Raw genomic sequence first — 22194 nt, 5'->3', positions numbered from 1 at the left:
GGAGGCTGGCTGGTGCAGCGATGTTTAATGGCAATTCGTAGAAACCAAGCCCATGCACAAGTAGAAAGTGCTCGTGGAGCCGGCAGGAGGCTCCCGCCGCGCCAGGAACCACAAGCCCGGCCGTGCAGCCCTCCCTGCGGCGCCTTAAATAGATTCTTCACTATACTCTGTATGTTACATTATGTACAAGGCCCCTCCCCTCGGGGACGGGGCAGGACTCCGCAGCGCGTTTCTATATACAGCCCCCCTTTGGCCCCGAGATTGGTGGCCGGAGTCGGTCAGTTGACGGGGAAAGACAGGGCCAGAAAGGGAGGAAACAAGACGCAAACATGCGGAGTCGGGGTGGGGGCACGGTCAGCCCTGAAACACGAGGGGCGCGCGCGTAGCGAAGGCAGAGGTGGGACCGAGGCGGATACATTCAGAGACGCGTCGAACAAATAAATAAGGCAAGTCAGGAAGGGGCCGAGGTGGGCACAGGCAGGGAGGGAGCTGTGGAGAAGGGGCAGGCAGGGCTCCGGAGGTCACAGCTGAAGATGCAGGTATGTGGGGCATGGGTCTTCTGGAGCCGGGGACTAAGAGAAGGGAGCGCGACCCGGAGGGAAGAGGAGGAGGCAGGGGTGGGAGAGGGAGTTCAGCACTTCGGAGGGGTGGGGGGTGGAGACCCAGGACGGGCTAGCACAAAAGTGACGGGAAAGCTGCCGACAGGGGGCTCCCCCTCCCCCAGAGAGCCCTCTCCCTGTTAAGACTGCAAGAAGCGGCCCCCAGGGTGATGAGAAAGGCAGTGGAGAGGTCAGGTGGCCAGCCCGGGTTGGGGAAGCCCTTCCAGCTCCTGGTTCTGCTTCAGTTCCCTCATCCTGCAGAGAGACAAGGAAGGAGTCAGAGGAGACCGGCCGATTAGGGCGGTGGGATGGGGAGGCGGCGGCGGGGCCCAGTCCTCCCCAGTGAGGGAAAGGGCAACACCTGTGTCGGCAGCGCCGCAGGAATCGCATGATCTTCCGGGCTGCCTGGTCCTGCTTCTTGGTGAGAAAGGAGCCTCTGGTGGAAGGAAGAAGAGATGAGACCGCACAGGACACTCAGGAATCACCTGCCCTCCGCCCCTTAGGGACCTTGGCAGGGCAAGGGTCGGGGAGGAGCAGGATGATGAGTTGGGAGCCCGTGGGCAGTGGCCGTGGACACAGTGGGTGTGCACTGAGGGCTGGAGGGTTGGGGCCGTACTTGTTGCGGGCAGGCAGGGTCCCCGGGGGCCGGCGGCGGTAGGAGCGGTAGCGCTGCTGGATGAGGACTGCCGCTCGGCGGCTCTGCTGAAATCGCTTCTGTTCGTAGTAGCTTCGGAACTTGCTCTGGATCAGGATGGCCGCCTGGGTCATCTTCTTATAGAGTGCAAACTGCAGGGGTGGGGAGGAAGGGCAGGGGCTGACATGGAGGGACAGAGACCCAGACCCCTAAGGGTCACCCCTCACCCCGTTTCAAGTTCAGTCGATGCAAATCTCTTTCTCTAATCCACACGCTCACGGAAGGAAAGGCTGAATCATCACAGACAGCCTCACACCCAGGTCTCATGCCTAATACCTTAAGTGCAATCCAGGTCAGCTTGTGGAGAGAAAAGGGGAGTTAGGGCTCCTGCAGCATTGTGGATGCTCTGGGATGGGATGAGTGGGTGCCTGTGTGGGTTGGTGGGTATGCTTTCAAGAGAGGACATCCTCACCTGTTTGTACTTCCGGTAACAGCGCTGGATCACAGCAGCAGCTACCTCCTGCTGTTCCTTCAGCCGCCGGCCCTAAGTGGCAAGAAGGAAGTCTCAGCACCTGGATCAGTTAGGAATTGCCCACCTAACTGACATCTGACCTGCTCTTCCAATGTGCCTGGGGTCCCTTGACCCTTCACCCTACCCCAGATCTCTCTGGATGATTGCTGTCCCCCCCCACAGTCCTGGGAACCCGTCACCTCCCCACTCAAGATTGTGTAATTCATCCCCTGAAGCCCCCAAGCCCCCGACCTTGTATTTCCGGAAGGCTGTCTGGATGACTCGGGCTGCCTCATACAGTTCCCGCTGCTCATGATCCGACAGGGTCAGCAGGGCAAAGTCACTCTCCATCTTGCCACTGGCAGATGCGGAGAGAAACTCTGCCCAGGAAGGTGCTGGAGGGACAGCCAGGCGACCCCGCTCAAATGGCAGCTCGCTGTAGGAAACAGGGATAAGGATGTCCTGGACATCTGAAGTCCCTCTTCTCCCACCTGGGCGCTGCTCTGAAGGCAGAGCCCCAGTAACAGGGTCTGGAGAGTGACTTCAGAGCTCGCCAGCCAGTGCCAATCCCTTCCTCAAAGGCTCTGGCCATAGTGCAGCTTCTTCCCTCACTCTATCCCTCCCATGTTCCTTTGAAGGATCTGGAGGCTTTGTCCTAAGCTGGTCACCTTGGAGGGGCTGAGCTGGGGAAATGGTCCACGTTCTCCAGGTAGCTGGCCAGCCAGGACATGGTCTCACTGAGCCCCACCGCTCCCGTCCTCTCCCGTATTGTGGCTCCAGCCTCAGACAGCCCAACGAAGTCCTCTCGTTTAATCCGCTCTGGTGTGGCTTCAATGATCTGCTTGGCCAGTGAGATCATGTCAACCTGGATGAAGGAGAAGCTGGGTGAACCTTGAGGGGCCCCCCAGCTGTTCTTGCTCTGCCAAGACCATAGCATAAGTTCACTTCCTATCTTTCTCCTATCAGACCCAGACGATGAGGCCTCATGGATGCCTGCCCCCATTAACCCTGTCTTTCTTTGCCAGTGTTCCAGGTTCACTTACACTTCTTGGGGTCCCACTCAATACAGCCCTGTGTTGAGACGTCATGGAAAACATAGGCTAGGAAGGACGTACAGCACATGGGGATTCAGAAGCTAGGCGAATGAAGGGCTTAGCCTTCCAGGCTGACTGCCCACTGTCCCACCCAGCCTGACCCATGCCAGCTCCCACAAACTTGGCCATGTCTGCCACCCCCTCCTTGAACTCGCCAAGAATCAGCTCAGCGCTTGCCAATCACATGACACCTTATTGAATAGCTCCAGCCTTGCCTCTGCTCCAGCCCTGCAGCCTGCAGCACTTTCTGCTGGTCTCACATAAAGGTGCCTACCGTGTGGTGTTCTCTAAATCTGTTGCACTTTAGTGCTCCCCGGTTAATCCCTTAGTCTCTCTCTAAAGCAGGTATGTCCCAGGCCCTAGCAGAGAAGCAGGCTGCTGCACGTGAAGAGCCACTCTCCACTCTCTCATGGGTTCATTCACTCTACAAGACTCTTAGCTCTTACTATGTGCAAGCCTCCCCCTGGCCCCTGGTTAGTGCCAGACACTTCCGCTTCCATCTTGCCGACCTCTCTGCTCCTCTGTCCTCCCCGCTTCCTGCCATCGCTCTTGTCCCTTTATGGAACAACAGGTAACCCCTACCACCCAGCTCTAATTGAAGATATTCTCCAGAATTTTAACCTCTGAAGCCTCATGACTTCTGAATCCCAAGCTCTGACAGAAGCTTAAGCAGAGGGTTACCTTGCCTGTCCCCAAATGAGGGTAAATGACCCCTTCTTCCCAAACTGCCGCCCGGCTCTGCATGTTTCTTGTGGTGGCTGGCATCACCCTAGCCCTGCACCCCCCTCTGCTTGGAGCCCTCCACCTAAGTGGTACCGGGATCACATCCACAGCTGGTGGACTATCGGCTTCCTCAGGAGCAGCCCCGCCATCCAGGGCTGGTGGGAGAGGAGGCGGCGAGGGTGGGGGCCCTCTCAGGTTGGTGGCTTCATAGTCCATGAGGAATAGGGGGGCCTCTGGGGCACCAGAGGAGAGCTGGCCTGGGACCATCTCCATAGTCATCTCAGAGGCTGGCAGAGGAATAGGGGGAGGACTCCCATCTGGGGCGCTAGAATAGGCCGATGTGACGGAGAAAGTGCCATCCGAGAGCTCTGAAGGTGAGGAGACACTGCTCAGGCCTGCAAGGGGAGAGAAGGGGGTGTGAGCATAAGGTGTCACTTGCCCTCTCCTCACTCTCCATCTCCCTGGCCTTGCTGCTCTTACCTCCCCATCCCTACAACCTCCTCTCTCCTTGCACTGTCTCCCACCCTCTAGCTTTCCCCTGGCCTGTGCTTCCACCCGCATTCCCCTTAAACCCTCACCAGTGTCGGGGCTGGAGGAGGGTGGAGACAGGGCAGGTGGGGGCTCAGAAGAAGCTTCCTGTCTTTGCAGTTCCTCCAGGCAGCGGGCGAGGCGCACATGACCCCGGGAATGAGCCACGGATAGGGGCAGGCGGCCCAGAGAGTCAGGAATGCTCAGCGCCTGTCTGTTCCAACGGAAGAGGAGCACAGCAGCCTCCAGATGGCCCAGGGCACAAGCCCACATCTGAGGAGAAGAGGGCGGAAGTGGAGGTAAGGCATGGGCCTATCCTTACTCCTTCCCTGCATCCCCCAAACGATCTTCTCTGTGAAGAACTGCTCCCTTTTCCCATTGTTCACGTGCACTAGGAACCAGCATCCTCACCAGAGGGGTGCAAGAGAAGTGGTCCACATTGAGTGGGTCAACCTCTTGCTCCAAGTCCAGGCTTCCTGTCTCCACACTCCTGGAGGGTTTGGGAAAGGGACAGGAGCCCAGTTAGGGATAAAGGGGGCCCAGTAGGAACTTCGGAATTGAAGGGGCTGGCAAGCACTATGGTCAACAGGATGAGTAATCAAAGAGACTAATGATTATAAGGAGGTCAAGAAGTCAGCATTGTAAGTCAGAGGACATTAAAACTCCCCCAAGTGCAAACCCTGTTCCAGCCCCTCTTCCTTCCCACAGTGACCCCAGCTCCCAGGACAGGCCTCCAGTTCCTCCTCAGTCCCTGACACCCTCCCACCCCAACTCCCACCAGCCCCAGCTCACCGCCACTGGCTCAGGGTCTCGATGAGGCGGGCATAGCCCTGGGCAGCAGCCAGGTGCAGAAGGCTCATGCCCCGGAAAGGGCTTCCATGGGCCAGACGCTCAGGACCCCTCCAGGTGGAGCGTGGGATCATGTTCTCTACCAGGACCACCACCCGGGCCTCGAACCCAGGACCCTGGCCTTCATCCTGTGGTGCACACACCCTCAGGCAGACACCTGAGCATCCCCAGCCTGGGATGGCCTTAGCCACCCCACCCCTGTCCTCTCAGCTTCCAATTCTGCCCCCTCCCTACAATTCTCATTCTAGGCTCCCACCACCCTGACCTCTGATGGCTGGTCAGTCTTCCCTGTCCCTCAGGCAGCTTTCTCCAGCAGCCAGACCTCATGCCTGCATGCCCATGTGGTGCCTTCATTTTGGCTCAGATCAGTGCCATATCCACAGATGGCTTCTCCCCCTCAGAACCTAGAGTCCTCTCCAGCCTTCTTTCCTCAGAGACCTGGAACCCTCAGAGTGCTGAGCCCCGACTTCTTGGATCCCCTCCCCCACCCTCACCTCCACCCTCCTTCAGACCAGAAATAGTCTGAAGCTTGTCATGCCAAGAGGGTGCCCAGAATAGCCACTCCTGCCACAGGGTGGGGGTGGGAGCAGGGTGATGTCACGGAGAAGGGAAGGGGACTGGCTGGGGCCTGGACAGTGAGGGGAGTCACACAGTAGAGCTGATTTCTATAGGAAGACCCTCCCTCTGCTCCTCACTGTAGAGTGCCCTCATGGATGTACCTGAATTGGAGGGGTGTCAGGAGCCTGGCAGGGGGCCTGCCCAGCTGCTGCGATCTCTGCCATCCGCTTCTCCATCTGCTCCAGTCGCTCCAGGATGGACATCCGGAACTGGTTGTCTGTGGGGAAGAGGAGTGGGCATAGGGGGGCTCACTGGGTAGGGTCCAGGGGATGCCTTGGGCAACAAAGCCAGATCCTGTCCCAGGGTCTGAGTGACGAAGACACAAGCAATCCTTTCCTCTTCTCCATACAATGGCCCTTTACCCTCCCCCCCTCCACCTTCTGAATAGAGCCCCCCAGGACCAGTCCTCAGTCTAGGGCTCTTCATACCACGTGTCCACCTAGGACCTGAATGCAGAACCAAGACTGTGTCCTTCAAGACACAGAGACTGTAGGACTCCTCGCTGGGTGTTCAGCCCCAGTTGCCCCAGATCTCTCTCTCTCACACACACACACACACACACACACGCGTGCCCCAGATCTCTCACACATACGTGCATGCACATACGCATACTCCCAGATGGCTTATTTTGTTCCTTCTTGCCGCAGACACTACCTTCGTCCCCCATGCTGGGGCTGAAGGACTTCAGGGTCCCTCCTCTCTGTTAATCGCTGCCCCAAAGAACTCAGAGACTGATTTGAAAAGCACCACCCCCTCCTCCTGGCCCCCCGCAGCTGTCCACAAAGAGGATGGCGGGGAGGGGAGGTGACAGAGATGGATGGCCAAGTCCATTTCTCCTCCTCCTCCCCCACTCCATGCACAAATGCACACATCCCGAGCTATATCTGTTCCCTCCTGAGATCACACAAGGATGAGGAGGGGAGGAAGAAGGGGGTCAGAGCCGTGGGAAAACAAACAGGTGGAGGCTGGGGATGTTTTGAGATGCCAGGACAGACGGGCAAGAAGGTAGGGGATGGTGGGGAGGAGGGTAAAGAGCTCTGAGCAGAGACTCAGGTATGAGAGCAGAGAGGGGAAGACAGACAAGGGGAAGAAGAGGAGAGAAAAAGGGCAAAGGAGAGCTGGGGATGTAGAACGAACAAGCAATAGGGAATGAAGAAGGAAAGTGAAGACAAAAATCCAAGGAGGAATGGAGAGATGAGAGAGGTAGGAGACATACAGGAGAGATGGTAAAGCACAGGTTAAACAGGAGGAAACGGAGACATGCAAACCTCAAGAAAGAAGCAGGTGCAGAAACAATTCTGAAAGCCACAGGAGGGATAACCAGTAAAGGGGACTAACAGCTCTGGATATAAACAAATACACACACACGTACACACACATGTATGTATGTGCATCTCTGTATATAAGAAGATATATTAAAAGTGGTGTATGTTATTGAGCATTGTTACAGGGAATTTTCATTTTCTACTTTGTGCTTTTCTGTAACTTCAAAATTTTTTATAATTAATGCCTGTCTTTATAACTAGAGGGAAAAACCATAGGAAAGTTTAAATATATTGTGTAGGCACATATACGGAGAAGGCAATGGCAACCCACTCCAGTACTCTTGCCTGGAAAATCCCATGGATGGAGGAGCCTGGTAGGCTGCAGTCCGTGGGGTCGCACAGAGTCGGACACGACTGAAGCGACTTAGCAGCAGCAGCAGGAGGCACATACACACTCATGTGTATCCCATGTTTGTTGCTCTGCACTGTCCGGCCCCACCCATGGCCTTGATCCCTTCCTATGGACAGGACAAGTGTTGGGACAAAGCCGCCTCCAAGGTTTACAGGGAGGAGGAGGTGAAGGAAATCTGCTGCTCCTTCAGAAATGAGCAAGGAAGTAGGAGTTGGGAAGAGGGGTACAGTGGGGGCAAGGCAATGGCCACCGGAGTCCAGATGGGCCTAGGAACATGTCATGCTCAAAGGCGGTGGGGTGGAAGGTTAGAACTTACCGTCTAGTGACAGCCAGTCAAGCTGAGTACTAGGCAGTGACAGGAATCGGCGGGCTCGATACTCAAAGAGCACAGATGCAGAAAGGGGCCCCTCACGCCCTGCCACCTGCAGAGACACCAGCCCAACTTCATGGGCTGGGGAGGGCAAGGATCAGCGAGATGGCTCTCTTTCCTGGGCTCCTTCACCAGATCCACAGGTGGTCCTTCCACATCTACCTCCCCTACCTGCCCTGTTGTGGCCCTAGAGGCCCCTGGCTCCAGTGGCCTTGGCTCTAAGTGGGGAGGGAATCCCTTTATTTGAGAACTTAATAGCTCCTCTGGGCCAGAGACCCCTTGGGTTCTAGACCCTGTAGTTAAGGATATTGTTCAGCACCAAGGCATAGAAACAGAGTCAAGAGATACCTATGGGTGGTTTAGTCAACCAAGTTGTGTCTGACTCTTGTGACCCCATGGACTGTAGCCCTCCGGGCTCCTCTTTCCGTGGGACTTTCCAGGCAAGAGTACTGGAGTGGGTTGCCATTTCCTTCTCCAGGGAATCTCCCTGAGCCAGGAACAGAACCCAGGTCTTCTGCATTGCAGGCAGATTTTTTACCTACTGAGCCAGATGGAGGTAGGTGTGTAGAGATACCTCTACATATAAACAATTTGATGATGGTAAAATCTCTTATCTCCTAAGATCAAGGTCCAGAGGCCTTAACTCTGTTACTAAGGTGAAGGAAAGGAATTAGCTGCTCACCAACAGGGTCAAGTGAGAGCGGTGTCCCAGAATCTCAATATCTATAGCCTTGAGGATAAAGCCACCAGGCCCTGGTCCCAAGCTTAGACGCTGAGACTCCCAATTCCCAACGTCTCTGGTCTCAGCCCCTCTCGGCTATCCACCACTGAACAGGGCTGCTGAGACTCGGGGAGGACATACTGACAGAGAGCAGAGCTGTCGACATGTCACTCCAGTGGTCCTTGGGGTCCCACAGCAACACTGCTGAGTGTCAGGTGAGGGGCAAAGGGGGTGGCAAAAGGGCAGAGATGAATCTTGGCAATGACATCCAGACCAGTGCTGTTCAAAAGAACTTTCCTCAGTGTTGGAGACATCCTGCATCTGCACTGTCTCCTGCGGGGGGCACGAGCACATGTGGTCACTGAGCACCAAAATGTGGTTAGTGTGATGGCAGAGCTGAATTTGAAACTTCATTTAATCTTAACTATTAATTTCAATAGGCACACGTGGCTCATGGCTACCATACTGGATAGCACAGGTCTTGAAGCCAATGTCCCTCAGTCTCAGAACTGGTTGGAGGAGACCAACATTTCTCCCTTCTCATTCTCCCAAGAGACTCTCCCTGGACTGGAGTCAGTGGGCCTGGAGAGCCATGAGAGTCCCCTTGGGTCTAATGGCTGATCTTACAGAAGGGGTGGCCAAGGTCCTATGAAAAGAAAAAGGCTTATTCAAGATCACCCATCAGCTTAGCAGATTTCTTGGATTAGAATCTAGACCTCTGACACTTCAGCTCAGACTCATCTGCCTGCTGGAGGGCGGTGGCCGGGGGGCAACCACCGGGCTCAGCCCCAGGACTGGTTGAGGTGGTTACGTTCTCAGGAACAACCCAACACATTTGTTCCTAGTGCTTCCTGGGAATCCTAACAGTCATGTCTTCTGTCCCTTCTCCTACCACCCCCAGTCCCCATACCGGGACAGTAGCAGCGTAAGACACCAGGCTGGACGAGTGAGGCTGGCACGGCGATGTGATCAAAGACACAGGAGTAATGCTCAGCGGCCTCTGTCCAAGGTCCTGTGATGAGCACCTTGACCCCACCCTGCAGGCAGAAGTCAGAGAGCCATGTGACTGGGGGCTCTCTCTGCTGGGTATAATTACTCACTCCTTCATTCATTCAGACCCTAAGAGAGGACCTATTGCTCTCTGTACACCCCAAGGTCTGGGGTACAGAGATTGGACATGAAGTGGAGTGAGATCCACTGTCCTTTCTCCCCACACTCCTGCCCTCTATTTGAATCTGCTAGAAAACGGGGAACTCATTGCCTCTCCCAAGGCTACCATCCCATTTGCAGATAGCTATCACTGGGAGGAAGTCTTTTCTTGGGGCCCCCTGGTACCCCTAGAGAAGTTCCTGCTTTCTATCTCTGGGGCAGCACAAAGCAGAACTTGACTGCTGAATACAGTCTTTCAGCTTCTCAAAGTCTGCCATCACATCCCAGTTGGGTTTTCTCTTCTTCAGGCTGAACTGTCCCAGGCCCTCCCCACCCCACCCAGTCACCAAAGGAATAAAGTCCCCCGGGGCACTTAAGGGACTCATACAACCACAAGTCACAGGTAGAAGGAGGGAGGAAAAAAGGGGTAGTTAAGAAGGCCTGTGAAAACCGTTAAGAAGCTACACTCTATGTAAAGATAGAGGCTGGGAAGAGAACTAAGCAGCCATGGATGCTGAGAGAAACTAGGTCACAGGCCACAGGGTAAAAGGGATGCAGGAGGAAGGAGAGAAGTCTGAGACTCACCTCTGGGTAGGACCACTCTGGGGAGAAGTCTGTGATGGTGCTGAGAGCAGGAGAGAGCTGGGGGGTGGGGGCAGGGCCACTTGGAGCTTCGTCACTGATGAGTTCTCCCATGAGGTCCGGGAATGATGAGAGACTGAAGGGCTCCAGTTCGCTGCCCCCCCCAGCTCCTCCAAACAAGGCCTCCCCTCTTCCTACTCTGCCCGATGGCTCCAAAGGGGCAGGTGAGGGTGGGGGTGAAGGAGGGGGTGAAGGTACAGGTGGGGCAGCCCCCTGGGCCTTGAGCTCCTCTCCACTGTCATCATCCTGAATGAAGAAGCAGTTTCCCCTTCTCCCGCCTGCTCCAGACTGTGGAGGGAGACCCCGAGTGGCCACCTGGGGCTCCAGGGCAGCAGCAGGCTCGAGTGCTGGACAGGGGGTATGGGCGGCCTCGGCCTCGGGGAAGTCTGGGCTCACCCCCTGGCCCCCTCCATATGTCTGGCCCCTCTGTGGGCTGTTGAGAAAACGATCAGGATCAAAGGCAGGGCTCGGAGGGGCTGGTGGGGCCGAGGGCTCAGAGCCCACAACCACAGCCAGGCTCATGGGAGGCCTCGGATCGGCCTGTGGAGCCAAGTGCCTGGTGGGTGTCAAGCCCCCGGCTCGCTGCTCCAGTCCTGTCAGGAGGAGGATGGCGGTGCCTCCTCTGGAAGAACCCCCTCGGGAGGTTGGAGGGCTCGGTCTGATCTCTAGGGGTTCTGCAAAGCCGGAGGAAGAGGAGGAAGAGGAAGAGGAAGATGGGGAGGTATGTGCCTTGGGGAGCTCTGGGGGAAGCGGGGCTATCAGTGGAGGCGGCTCAGGGGGATGGGGGTGGGGGACAGAGGTCAGGGTTAAAGCTCGGGGTTCCACTTTGGGAGAGATGATACGGTGTTTCGTGCTGCTGCATTTGTGGGTAAGGCTCCCAGAACCTGGAGTGGAAGGGGTGGTGGGGAAAGAAGGGGTAAGACATCTCTCTCCAGCCCTCCCTTGCTGGAAGCTGTCATGTATTTCCTGAGAAGTCACTACATACCAGAGGTGTCATACTGCTTGTGGCCACTGGGAGGCGGCAGAAATATTTCTCCTCCCCCACCCTCCCCCTTGGAGGAACACTGCAAGGGAGGATCCAGGGCTTGGGGGAATAGCTGAGAGCAATAGGTGAATGCATAGAAAAAGGACAGAAGAACAGAACCAAGCGGGTACCAACTAAGAATAAGGCTAAGCCTGTGTGTAAGCAGTAGTGCTGGGGTGGCCAGGAACTGCTAAAGGAAGAAGGCAGACAGAGAGCCCAGGCTGCCAGGAATAAGTAAAAGGAACTAGACAGTATGCAGACGGGAAAGCCTCTGCTCATCTGGCCCATCTTTCTGGAACATGCAAAAGTCATGCAAATAAGCACGCAAATCCCAACAAGACAGATGCCCCCCTGGTGTGAGTAAGGGCAGACCAGCGAGGAGGGAGGAAGGTTCCAAGGTCAGGGTCACTCACCAAGGCCCCCACTGCAGAGACAGGCGTGGGTTCGGGGTGCAGGCTTGGTCGGGTGGGTGTCTAGGATCTGCTGCACCAGCTGCTCTACGGAGAACTCCTCTGTCCCATTTCCACAGCTCCATTTGATGCCATGAACTGGAGGAGAGTTGGGGGGAAGTGCTGTGGGACCCCCTACAAAATAGGCCCCAAAGAACTCTGATGGCTCCCCCAAGCACCTGAGATGCTCTGAGACTTCCAGCCAGAGGAACAGTGGCCAGAAGCCCCCAGACTGCTCCTACCTGGAGCTCACAGCTGCCCTCCATAGTCGAACACCTTAGATCACACCAGGAACCCTGGTACCCACCCACCCAGGAAAGAAGCCTCCTGGCTTGGGGCAACATGGTCACCCCACAGGCTCCTGAGTATAGAAACTTGCTGCCATGGGAGGCCCCTGGGTCCACTCTCCCCTTGGAGCTCTGTCCTGGCCCTGTTGCCTTACACATGGGCTTCAGCTGTCCCAAGAGCTCCTCCCGGGACCACTTTAGCCACTCTCGGCGGTCGCTGCTGATGGAACAAAAGATGGGGCTGCAGCCCTTTCCACAGTCCTCCAGGGCTGGGACGTTCAGGTAGTGCACAAGCACGATGTCAGGGTTCTGCGGGTACAAGGGTACACACAGAGTGCTATGGGGTCCTGATGTCCAGGGACTTGGCCTCCTAGTCCTCATTTTCTCCCTAGGCACCCCTAGCCTCACCCTCCCAAGTTCTGGCTCTCTCCATCCCCAAACCCCTTTCTCTTCTTCCCAGTCTCCCTTCCACACTCAGAACCTCGTCATCCTTCCCCTTCATTCCGCAGACCCCCACCTCCCTCAAAGAGCCAGGTAGACTCTGTCTCCCCGAGCCCTTCTGTCCTCACCTGGAGCAGCCAGTAGCAGCGCCGATGGAATGTGGGGACGATGGAAGAGTGAACGTAGCAGCCATAGAGACACTGCCAGGAGACAGGCTGGGGTGGGGGGAGGGCTAGTCTGCTCCCCAACTCTTCCTCTGTTCAGTCCCTTTGCAGGAATCCCAATCTTGCCACCAGTTCCTCTTTAACCCTTACCCACCCCCATCTATTCCCCACACCTTTCAAAACCCAGCACCCAAGTCACCCTGCGGTGAAGAGGAGGGGACAGTGGGGCCAGGGCCTTACAACAAGTACCAGATTTGAGACATGGGACTATTCAGAAATCAGAGGGCAGGGCAATAACACATCTGAGATGAGGAGCAATGATTTGAGAGAAGAGAAACCTGTGCTTTGAGGTACTAAGTACTGTCAGACCCCTACGGGAAATGCAAGAGAAGTGAGGGGATTGGGCATCTGCGGCCTCCAGGGGGAGGCGTGGCCTAAGTCCTGGAGAATTGGGTCATGGAGGGAAAGCAGAGAGGGGGCTGATCCAAAGTGAGTGAGAAGCGAAGAGTGACTGACTGGGAGGGTGGTAGGGAGAGAAGGTCACCAAGCCCTGGCAGAGCTGGAACCCAGCTCACAGGGAAAAGCGGGGGCCAGGGCAGGTGTACTGGAGGCCTTGCTTACCTCCATGCCCTGGACCTTCAGCTTCATGTGGTCCTCTCGGGTGGTCTTCCCATCCTTCCGCTTCTTCCAGAGGTAACCATCCTTCCGGTATTTCACCTTCTTGCGGTTGTAGAGGATAATGGAGCCATTCTGAGGCCTGAGAAGGGAAGGACTGGCCTTAAGTTCTGTGCACAGAACCCAGGACCCCTGCTACTCCCCATCTTCACAAAACTTCTCACCTTGTCTTGGGGGCACAGGATAGCCACTCGTCATGCTTCTCAAAGGTGATCAAGTAGGATGCAATCTCCTGGAGGAGAAGAGGCACTCAGGTGGGGGTCCCCTTCCCAAAGTCTCAGCCTGGCCTCTTGGGCCTCCTCATCTATACCTCAGGGATAACGGCATCCCTGGAGGACTGTATGAGATAACACAGGACAAGTGGTGAGCACAGTGGTCTGTTTGTAGGAAATACTTTGTAAGTGGTAGCATTTATACACAGGTGCCTATGCCAAGAAGTGAGCTCCTACGAGATGCAGGTCTTTATAGCTCTCCTGTGATCCCCAAAGAGCCTAGAGAGTGTTGAAAGGCACAGAGGGGAACTCCTCCAGCCTACTAGGCCCTGCTGAGCCCCAATCCCCCCGGCTCCCTAGAAAACCTCATTTGTATTCCACCGGAGCCGCTCTGGAGGCAGCAGTGGGCAGCGAGGAAGACACTCCAGCAGCTTCTTGGGGAGAAATATCTTCAGGTGGTGGCTGTTCTCTAGAGGGGATGAGAAGGGAGGGCTTAGTGTGAGACATCCCAATGAGAGCCCAGGGCCGAATGCGGGGCGGGGTGGTGGTGGTGAATGAAATGATGCCAAGGAGAGTGGGGATCCAAGAATTAGAAGGTCACCACCGCTTGGGGGAAATAAAAGGCTGTGCCCAACCTGGAAACCTGGACTGTGAACTCACCAGCAACCTCGGTGGTGTCCTTGGTATTCATGGTGAGGGCTCCAGGGGGCAAGGTCACCCCCGGCCTGACGGGCCGGGGGGAGGGGGAGTCTGTGCTGGGAAGGGAGAGAACAAGGTCATGGCAGAAGCCCCTACACTATCAAGGATGAGGAGAATGAGGTGGGAGACCTGGTATACAGCCGGGTCGTGATATCTGAGGAAGCCAAAGGAAGGGGCTGGACTGTGATGTCAGAGTACAGCCAGGGGGTGGAGGAGAGGGAGAACCCAGACACGGTGCCAGGAACCAACACGAGTGGGAGACACAACAGAACAGAATAATCAGGAAGAGACCGGCGGGGTGGGGGAGGGGAGAAGGCCGGCGGGGGGCCGGCGTTTACAGCCCTGGCTTTCCAAGGCTGGAGCTGCGGCGGGGTCAGACCCTGGGGCTAGGACTCAGAGCATCCGGTTCTTGAAGGATGGTTTGACAAATGAGAGCCTGGATGTTGGGGGGAAGGCAGGAGTTCTAAGTCCGGGTGGAGAGCTAGGCCTTAAAAGACACACCCTGAGTTCCTTCTCTTTGGTTTTTCCAAGGGGAAGGGCAGATCTGACAACTGATCTTAACCTCCACCCTTTCCTCCAGATTGGTGGGGCCTGAGTAGAACCTGGTTTAGACACCCAGGACCCAGCTATCCAGCCCCAGGTCAACCCATCCTCCACCCTGAGGCTGACCGCCCTGTCCACCCCACCGTACCTCTATCCCCAAAGCCTCTGCTTCCCTCGGCCTCCAGGCCTATCCTACCCCATCTATCACTCTGGCTCCAGCCTGAGCCCCCACCCTCCTGGGGGAACAGATGGAAGCTGGAGGATGCTCTCAGCGCGGGCTCCGCCAGGTGTCTGGGAATGGAGAGGGGGAAGAGGCCCGTCCGAGCACGACTGTGAGCCCTGGAGCCTGGGCTGGGGTAAGGACTCCGCCCGAGGGCGCAGGTGCGCAGTCCGGGATGGGCAGCCCGCCAGGGTGCGGAGCGGGCCCGGGGGCGGCCCCCCCAGGAGGGGCGGTGGTCAGCGGAGACGCTCCGAGGTGGGAGGGTCCCGCCTCCCGGCCGCACGGAGAGATGTCCTGGAGAAGCTGCGGAGCAGAGTCCGCGGGCGCGTGGCGGGCAAGGGGCAGGGCAGGTGCTGGGGTGCGGGGGTCCCTGGGACGGTCCGGCCCGGCAGGTCCGCCTTGCGGCCCTGCGCCGAGCGGCGCCCCCTGGCGCGGGGGAGGAGGACAGAAGCGGGGAGTGAGGGCAAACCCGGGAGAGCGCCGGTGGTCCCCGGCGTGGCGCGCCAAGTCCGGGCGGTGGAGCTGCGCCCCCTGGCGCGGGGGCGGAGAGGCGGGCGAGAGGCCCCGGCTCTTACCTCCCGGGGTCCCGCGGGTGACGGCGGCAGCGGCCATTCTACCCCACACCGACCCCCCCCAGCGCCGGCTGACAGCGGCGTTCGACGTCACTGCGCACGGGGCGGGGCTTCCCAATTAAGGGGATGGGGGTCGGGACGGGAACCTGGGGTCAGCACACGTCTGGCTCTGGGTGGGGCGCTGGCCGGAGGGACTCGGCTTCCAGGGCCGCGAGCCAGGCGGAGGGACGGGCTGCCGGGAAGTCCCAGAAGGGGCGGCCGCGCTGAGGGGCAGGATGCGGGGTCCTGGAGGCGGAAGCTCCGCCGACTGACGTGACCTCGGCCCGGAGAGCCGGGTGGGGAACACTGGAGCGGGCAGGACTGTTTTCGGGTACAACTCCTTGAATTTGGGGGTATCAGCCCAACTTCATTTTGGCGGGGTCATCGCGAAGCTGAAAGGAGCCCTCCCTCCCCATAAGCCTCCCCATCACTACATCGCGGAGAGAAAGACAACTCTGGGCTCCACTTGCTTGCTTTTTAATAACAGAACGAAGAGAATAGTGGCAGGGAGCCTTGGGGGGCTCCTCTGAGAGTGGAGAGGGGAGGCCATCGGGGCTGCTCGTGCCTAGTTTCAGAGGCGGGGAGAGGAAGATGGGAGAGGCCAAGGAAAGGAGGAATGCCTTGATGTCCGAAATACTGGAGATTCCAGCTCCCAATCCTAGGCCCCTGAGGCACGGCCAGCGTCTTGGGTTTGGACATTTTCTCCCTACTCCTCAGACTGCAGTTCCACCCACCAGGGATGGTAAAAGGGGTTCCTAGTGGCTGTGACAGCGCTGAAGGAGCCCATAGAGCCCAGCTGCCTGGAGAGACAAGACCCCTCCTGGCCCAGGGGACTCCAGGGAGACCAAAGCAGCTGTAAGAAAAAAAAAAAGAAGGGAAAAAAAAAAAAAGAATCAAACAATAGGTCTTCAGATTTCCTAGGCCCCAAACCCAGGTACCCCCAAGTCTCAGGATCTGGCCTACTTTACTTTTGTCCCTCTCACATCCAGCTATCCCATGTGGCTCTTGGCTTCCCCTGTCTCCCCATGCAAGACCAAGGGTCCACATCACCACCCACCAAAGTCCTCTTCAGCCATCCATACCTGGGCCCTGCCAGAAGTGAGGAAGTGGTCCTCCTCCTGTGGATAGTCTGCCCTCTCCTCTTCCCGATCAGGGTGTTCGGTGGTGCTGGGGAAGCCACAGCCATCACTGTCAACCAGCAGAGGCCCAGACGCAGCCCCAGAGCTGCCCCACTGGGCCTTCTTCAGTCTGTGGAGACTTAAGGCTTAGGAAAGAGGGGCCTGGAGGCCAGGCTTCCTGTCTCTCCATTCTTCATCTTCCCGCCCTAAACTAGTTCCTGCTGGGACCCAGGAGTGTTATCATTTGACACATTCCAACTCTGCACTTCCAACCTTCTGCTCCCCTCAGACTGAAGTAGTTTCCCATCCGGGGGCTCAGAGGTGACCTCTAGCTTTGCACCATCCTCCAGTTCTGTGGAGTGCTTTCCTGTCTTCAGTAACCAGGGTTCCACTCCTTTCAGCTCAGGTGACTAATCCCCCATTCCTTCGTTCCCTCCTCCTTCCCATATTATGGGAAACTTTGCTTCAATCTCACCAAGACCATGGCACACTCCCAAGCAACCTCCAATTCCCTCAAAGCTCTCCACCTCTTCCTTAGTTCAAGCCACCCTGTCCCCATACCGTTTGGCTCCCAGAGCCCTGATGTGTCTCCTTACTCATTGATGATTCTCTGTCGCCTCCTTAGATCTTCCAAGTGATGAGTGACCGCCCTTACCCGGGCTGGGATGCCCCCAGATCCCTGCTGCATTCCTCCTGAACATGGCCTCCTCCTTTTTCTTCTGCAGAGCACCTCAGGAGGTGGGAGTCCCTCAGGGCCATACTGGCCAGGCTGGGAGCAACCAGTGGCTCTCTGTACCAGATAATGGGGAGAGGGAGCTAGAAGGCAGAAATGAGTCTCTCGGGGGAGCTTGGACTGAAATAGGGAACCAGGGGTCTTGGGAAGACCAGATTACAAAAACATGGCTGTGATCTGGAAAACATGATGACTGATTCATAGGAAGGAGGGCCTGCTCAGTGCACTAGCTGGGGGAGACCAGAGGGAAGGGAGAATAAGGGGAGCTGGGGATGGGATGGCAGTGGGTGTGATCTTAGCCAAGAAGTGTCAAAGGGCAGAAAGTTCATCATACCAGCAAGGGTGGGGTGTACTGTTCCTCCATCCAGGTGGGGCTGTAAAGCACAAAAAGGGGGCTAAGTGCAAAGAGAATATCCCTATCCATGTTGTTTCTCTAACAACCTCTCCCAACCACCTACCTGGCATTAGGAGCTACCATGTCCATCACTTGGTGGGGCAGTTATCCTGAGACTAGGACTTATTGCTACAGTAAGGCTTTATGGTAGTTTAAAATTGTACAGCCTCCCCTTCCCACCTCTGGTTAGTCCCGTTTCTCCATTTCTCCCACCTGGGCCTTTGACTAAGATTCTCCCAGAAGGTGTCTCCATAGTGCTGGGGCATCAGTCCGAGGCTCTGGGAAGGCAAGCAGTGGGGTGGAGATCGGCTGACCACCCTAGAACACCTGAGGTGAGGACAAGGTAGGCTCAGTTCTGGCTCTTCCCTTACGGTACCTACTCAGTCCAGGGATTGAGGAGTCTTATCTTACCACAGGACCACACAGCTGCCCAGGCTCCCTCAGGCCATGTCCTCCCTTATCCATTTTAGATGAGAAAGGTGGTGAAGACTGATTTGAAAGGCAGTTGGAGCTGGAGTGAGCATGGAGATTAGCAATTGTCTGAGCCTCAGATCTCACTGAATCTCAAACTTCTACACCCCACAACCAGAGAACATCATACTTAGCAAGCAGGGCTGTTAGAGAGGGAGGCCCTGGCTACTCAAGTGATTCAACAGGTTCCTTTCAGTCAATGCAAGCATCCAGGAGAGCAGAGTCTCTATTCACTCCTGCTATATCTCTCCATCTCAGAAGCACTAGGGGCTACCCTAGTTGCTCAGTGGTAAAGAATCTGCCTGCCAAGCAGGAGATGAGGGTTCGATCCTGGGTCAGGAAGATCCCCTGGAGAAGGAAATAGCAACCCACTCCAGTATTCTTGCCTGGAAAAATACCATGGACAAAGAAGCTTGGCGGGCTACAGTCCATGGGGTCACAAAGAGTTCGACATGACCTAGTGAGTAAACAACAACTCAGAAATACTAATATCCTTTAGGTAGGGTGTGCAAAAGTTGTTTGAGAACAGTTCTAATCACTTCTAAAGCTGCCAGACTGACTGACCAGATGTCTGCTTTCCTGCTGTCTAGAAGAAAGTCCCAGGGCTTCGGCCCTTTATCTTCATTCCTCCGTAGGTGATCTCACCCAGGTCCATGACTTTAAATACCACCAATGTGCTGATGACTCCCAAATCTATATTTCAAGCTCTAGCTCCTCCCCTGGACTTCAGATTTGCAGGTTCAACTGCCCATTCAACACCTCCTCCCTAGCTTTCCCCATCTTGCCAAAAGGCACCCCAAACACCCAGTTGCTACAACCAAAAATCTGGTATGCCTCACTCGGCCTCACCCCTCATATCCAATCTATCAGTAAATCCTGTGAGTTCTACATCTGAAATACACTCAAATTTAACTACTATTCACCATTTCCACTCCCACCACCATATTCCAGCACGTTTTCCCCTCTTTGGACTATTGCAATTGCGTCCTCCTCCATTCCCTGCTTCCATTTGAATCCCTCAACAATCTAGTCTGCACATAGCAGTCAGAGTAATCTTTTAGAAATGATTATGTGAAATAATACCCTGTTTAAAGTTACTTCAAAATGGTCTAAGTAGCAGGAGGCTGAATGGGTGTATCAAGAAAAAAATTATCCACCAGAGACTTCCCTGGTGGTCCAATGGTTAGGACTCAGCACTCAGCACTCAGCACTCTTGCCGCTGAGAGCCCAGGTTCAATCTTTGTTTGGGGAGCTAAGATTCCAGAAGCCGAGTGGTGTATCCAAAAAACAAAGATTATCCATCTAATGATAATTATTGCAGCTGACTAAAAATGGTACTCCGGTGTCGTGGTTACTATTTTCTCTACTTCTGTGGTTGTTTGAAATTTTCCATAATAAAAAAGTTGAAGGAAAAGAAAGTCTGCTCATGTCATTTCCTTGCTTAGAAACTCCCACTGATTGCTACTGTCCTTAGCATAACGTTCAAATTATTTTCAATGGCCCATAAGGTCCTATGTGACTGGCCTCCCCCTGTCTGCCTTTACTCCACTTTTCCTTTGATCACTAACTTGCTGATGGGCTTCCTGGTCCTAGAAAACAGAAAGTTAGTTCTTTTCTTGGGACTTCGTTTTGTTTTTTCAAACCTACAATTCCTTCTTCTACTCCCTGGTTCTTAGCAGACTGGCTCCTTCCCATTTTTCAGATCTCAATTCAAACTCATCTCCTCTTCCCCTTCCACAGTCACACTCTATATACTTGAGTCTCAGAGACATTCTACTTACATTATACTGTACATTTATTTTTTCATGTGCTTACTACTATTTGAAATTATATTTATTCATGTACACATTCTATTTCCTCCCTGTAGAATGTTGGCTCTATGAGCAGGACCCCTATCTTTCTAATTGCTGAATACCCAATGCCTAATATTCAGTGCCTAGAACACTATTAGTGTTCAAAAATAATTTGCTGAGTAAATTAATAAATCACCAATCCCCTGAGACCAGGCACCGAGATTCTTGTTTCTTATTTCGTACTCCTCTTGGGGAAGAACCCAGACATGGAATCCTGCCTCCATCTCATTCCCCCCTCCCCAACTGTGTGGGGAGGACTCACTTGGCAAAAGGGATAAGGTTGTCTGCATCTTCCTGTACTTGCATGACTGGACAGGGTTGGGAGGCTGGACTGAGTCTCCTCATTGGTGCTGGGAAGATAATGGAAAATGAATCATTGACTCATGTAATTCACCATGAGTGAATGTAAAGATTGGAAAGAAGATGTATAGGTCCAGAAGAAAGGAAAGAAAGCTGAAAAGGTATTTCAAGTGCTGAATATTTTCATTAGCTGAACATACACAATCAAGACAGCAAACACAGGAAATGTAGAAATGGTGAAAGATTAAAAAAAAAATCTTTTTTCCTAAGCCGAATACACAGAGTAAGTGAAATTGACAGATGGCAGTTGAGTGACTTAACTGGCAATATGGGATAATGAAATGAAAAAGAATGAAACGTGAATTAGACAGAGCAAAAGGCATTTGGGGATAATTGGTACAGAACTGGTGGCTGGGGCCAGTTAGAGAACTGAGGGTTGGTAAACAAACCAGGAATGAGGTGTTAATGAAAGGTAAGTGTGGACAGAGCGGTCACGGTCAATTGGTGACGAGGAAGGAGGGGGCAGTGGGAATGTCTAGAGATGTAGAAGGTGAGCAGAGGTCAGTTACACAGGACCACAATTCCAGACAGCAAAAGGTGACCTGAGAGCCAGTTGGGGTGGGCAGACAATGCAGATAAGAATGTTAGATGAGTTAGGAGAGGCAGCATAAATGCCAGAAAATTGGAAACTGTTGCAGGTGAATAAGTATTTATTCAAAGGTAACTAAGATGGGCTGAGAAAGGAAATGAAGAATGAAGAGAAGAGTATTTAGAGCTGAGCTGGCAAATGCCAGTAAAGCTAGGCTGAAAGGGCAGATGGGGTTTTAATGGAATATCTTGGGCCAGAGCAGAGGAAGCTGAACTAGGGAGCAGGTGGCCGCTGAGGGACATTCAGACCTTAGTAATTGGGTGTCTAGTTGGCCAGATCTAAGAGAAAGATGAGGCTAAGGAAGCTAGAAAGAGTCCTGGATGGTTGACCGGCTTGGGGGAGGGCGGGGCAGCGCGGGAGCGGCGGGGGGCAGCCAAGTCTGGGAGGGGAACCTGAGTCTGACAGGGCAGAAGAGGACCCAAGGAATCTGGCCGGGCTGAGTTAGCTAGAGCCTGGAGGTCGTTGGGGTGGAAAGCCCTGTCCAGAGGGAAGGCTTAGAGGAAAACCCCTTAGGGAGCTCAAGGGACCCTTGGCAGCTGACCAAGGCGTGAGGAGCTGCTAAGCCTGAAGGCACAATTTGGGGGCTGAGGAGTTGATGTGGCTTCCAGGTGGTGGGCCCTGCGGGGCTGAGGCCTGCTGGGGCCAGGCTGGGCAGGCAGGAGTGGCCTGGGCCTGAGGGGGCGACACGGCACTGCGGGCCCTGTCGAACCTAAGGACCAGGCAGAGACACAGCGCCCGAGTGGTGGTGCCGCTGCCGACTGCACTTGGCCAGGGCACCTGAGGCAGCTGCGCGTCGAATTCTAGAACGTTACACCAGGCGCTGAGGAGTGAGGCGGCGACAGGAGCCGAGGGTGGAGCCGACCAGTGTCTCGAGCCTTGGGGCGGGGCCTGCACCGCACCACCTCCTGGGCGGGGCTCGACTGGCGGCTCCACCCCCTGAGCGCGCCTCCGACGGCGGCGACGTGCGCGCGTCAGGGGCCTGGGTCCCCTACCGGGGTCCGCCCCCACCTTTCCCGGCTTCTGTGGGGCTGGCCACCCTCTGGAGTTCCGGCGTCCGGGTCGCCCTCCCGCGTCCGCAACTCAGTTCCCCTGTCTCTGCCTGGTGGGTCCCTCAGTCCCGGGGACATTGCCCCTTTAACAGCTGTCCGGGTCGCTCCTGGGCCGTTCTCGCGACGGCGCGCGCCCGCCCTCCCATCCGCGCGCGCGCGCCCGCCGGTCCCCCGCCCCTCGCTCCCG

The 22194-nt window shown here is 55.5% G+C and overlaps 2 protein-coding genes and 1 long non-coding RNA gene across 10 annotated transcripts; 1 reads left to right on the top strand and 2 right to left on the bottom strand.

Annotated features, from left to right (window-relative positions):
* Positions 1 to 10: 10 nt before the first annotated feature.
* On the bottom strand, positions 11 to 14113 carry CAMTA2 (calmodulin binding transcription activator 2). Of its 6 annotated transcripts, none has more exons than XM_061390819.1 (22): positions 14028 to 14113; positions 13733 to 13836; positions 13320 to 13387; positions 13102 to 13237; positions 12445 to 12531; positions 12031 to 12184; positions 11553 to 11687; positions 10059 to 10999; positions 9235 to 9361; positions 7550 to 7684; positions 5658 to 5773; positions 4882 to 5066; positions 4501 to 4579; positions 4140 to 4362; positions 3655 to 3956; positions 2413 to 2609; positions 1997 to 2180; positions 1706 to 1777; positions 1570 to 1590; positions 1216 to 1385; positions 961 to 1035; positions 11 to 854 (listed from the first exon to the last, which is right to left on the bottom strand). In XM_061390819.1, the coding sequence occupies exons 1-22, from the start codon at positions 14056 to 14058 to the stop codon at positions 791 to 793; spliced, it is 3606 nt and encodes a 1201-aa protein (XP_061246803.1). In that variant the 5' UTR covers positions 14059 to 14113; the 3' UTR covers positions 11 to 790. The 6 variants fall into 6 exon arrangements, with proteins under 6 accessions (XP_061246803.1, XP_061246804.1, XP_061246805.1 ...); XM_061390820.1 differs by having other exon boundaries at positions 12445 to 12516; XM_061390821.1 differs by lacking the exon at positions 1570 to 1590.
* Positions 4299 to 6994, top strand: LOC133232007 (uncharacterized). Its single transcript, XR_009731280.1, has 2 exons — positions 4299 to 4388; positions 5639 to 6994. It is a non-coding gene; the product is annotated as an uncharacterized LOC133232007 (long non-coding RNA).
* A 1788-nt stretch (positions 14114 to 15901) lies between the features above and the next one.
* INCA1 (inhibitor of CDK, cyclin A1 interacting protein 1) lies at positions 15902 to 22179 on the bottom strand. Of its 3 annotated transcripts, none has more exons than XM_061390848.1 (7): positions 20272 to 22179; positions 18097 to 18196; positions 17899 to 18012; positions 17626 to 17665; positions 17155 to 17348; positions 16523 to 16688; positions 15902 to 16293 (listed from the first exon to the last, which is right to left on the bottom strand). In XM_061390848.1, exons 3-7 carry the CDS (start codon positions 17949 to 17951, stop codon positions 16147 to 16149), a joined length of 600 nt encoding a protein of 199 aa, XP_061246832.1. In that variant the 5' UTR covers positions 17952 to 18012; positions 18097 to 18196; positions 20272 to 22179; the 3' UTR covers positions 15902 to 16146. The 3 variants fall into 3 exon arrangements, with proteins under 3 accessions (XP_061246832.1, XP_061246831.1, XP_061246830.1); XM_061390847.1 differs by lacking the exon at positions 18097 to 18196 and having other exon boundaries at positions 20272 to 20359; positions 21736 to 22178; XM_061390846.1 differs by lacking the exon at positions 18097 to 18196 and having other exon boundaries at positions 20272 to 20359; positions 21967 to 22178.
* Positions 22180 to 22194: the final 15 nt, after the last annotated feature.

The sequence above is a fragment of the Bos javanicus genome, chromosome 19 (assembly GCF_032452875.1).
Source record: "Bos javanicus breed banteng chromosome 19, ARS-OSU_banteng_1.0, whole genome shotgun sequence".
Classification (NCBI taxonomy): domain Eukaryota; kingdom Metazoa; phylum Chordata; class Mammalia; order Artiodactyla; family Bovidae; genus Bos; species Bos javanicus.
The sequence above is the reverse complement of the archived record's forward strand: the minus strand, read 5'-3'. Positions and strand labels throughout refer to the sequence as shown.

What these genes read in the sequence shown, in the direction of transcription:
- INCA1 (XM_061390847.1), bottom strand. Translation starts at nt 20,354, where the DNA reads ATGAGGAGACTCAGTCCAGCCTCCCAACCCTGTCCAGTCATGCAAGTA. An exon ending in AACCTTATCCCTTTTGCCAA is followed by an intron (nt 18,013 to 20,271) that starts GTGAGTCCTCCC and finishes TCCTCACCTCAG; the next exon opens with GTGTTCTAGGGTGGTCAGCC. An exon ending in AGTACACCCCACCCTTGCTG is followed by an intron (nt 17,349 to 17,625) that starts GTATGATGAACT and finishes TATCTGGTACAG; the next exon opens with AGAGCCACTGGTTGCTCCCA.
- CAMTA2 (XM_061390819.1), bottom strand. Translation starts at nt 14,058, where the DNA reads ATGAATACCAAGGACACCACCGAGGTTGCTG. An exon ending in TGAAGGTCCAGGGCATGGAG is followed by an intron (nt 12,532 to 13,101) that starts GTAAGCAAGGCC and finishes CCCCCACCCCAG; the next exon opens with CCTGTCTCCTGGCAGTGTCT. An exon ending in CCCAGCTCAGCCCCTCCAAG is followed by an intron (nt 2,181 to 2,412) that starts GTGACCAGCTTA and finishes TGTTTCCTACAG; the next exon opens with CGAGCTGCCATTTGAGCGGG.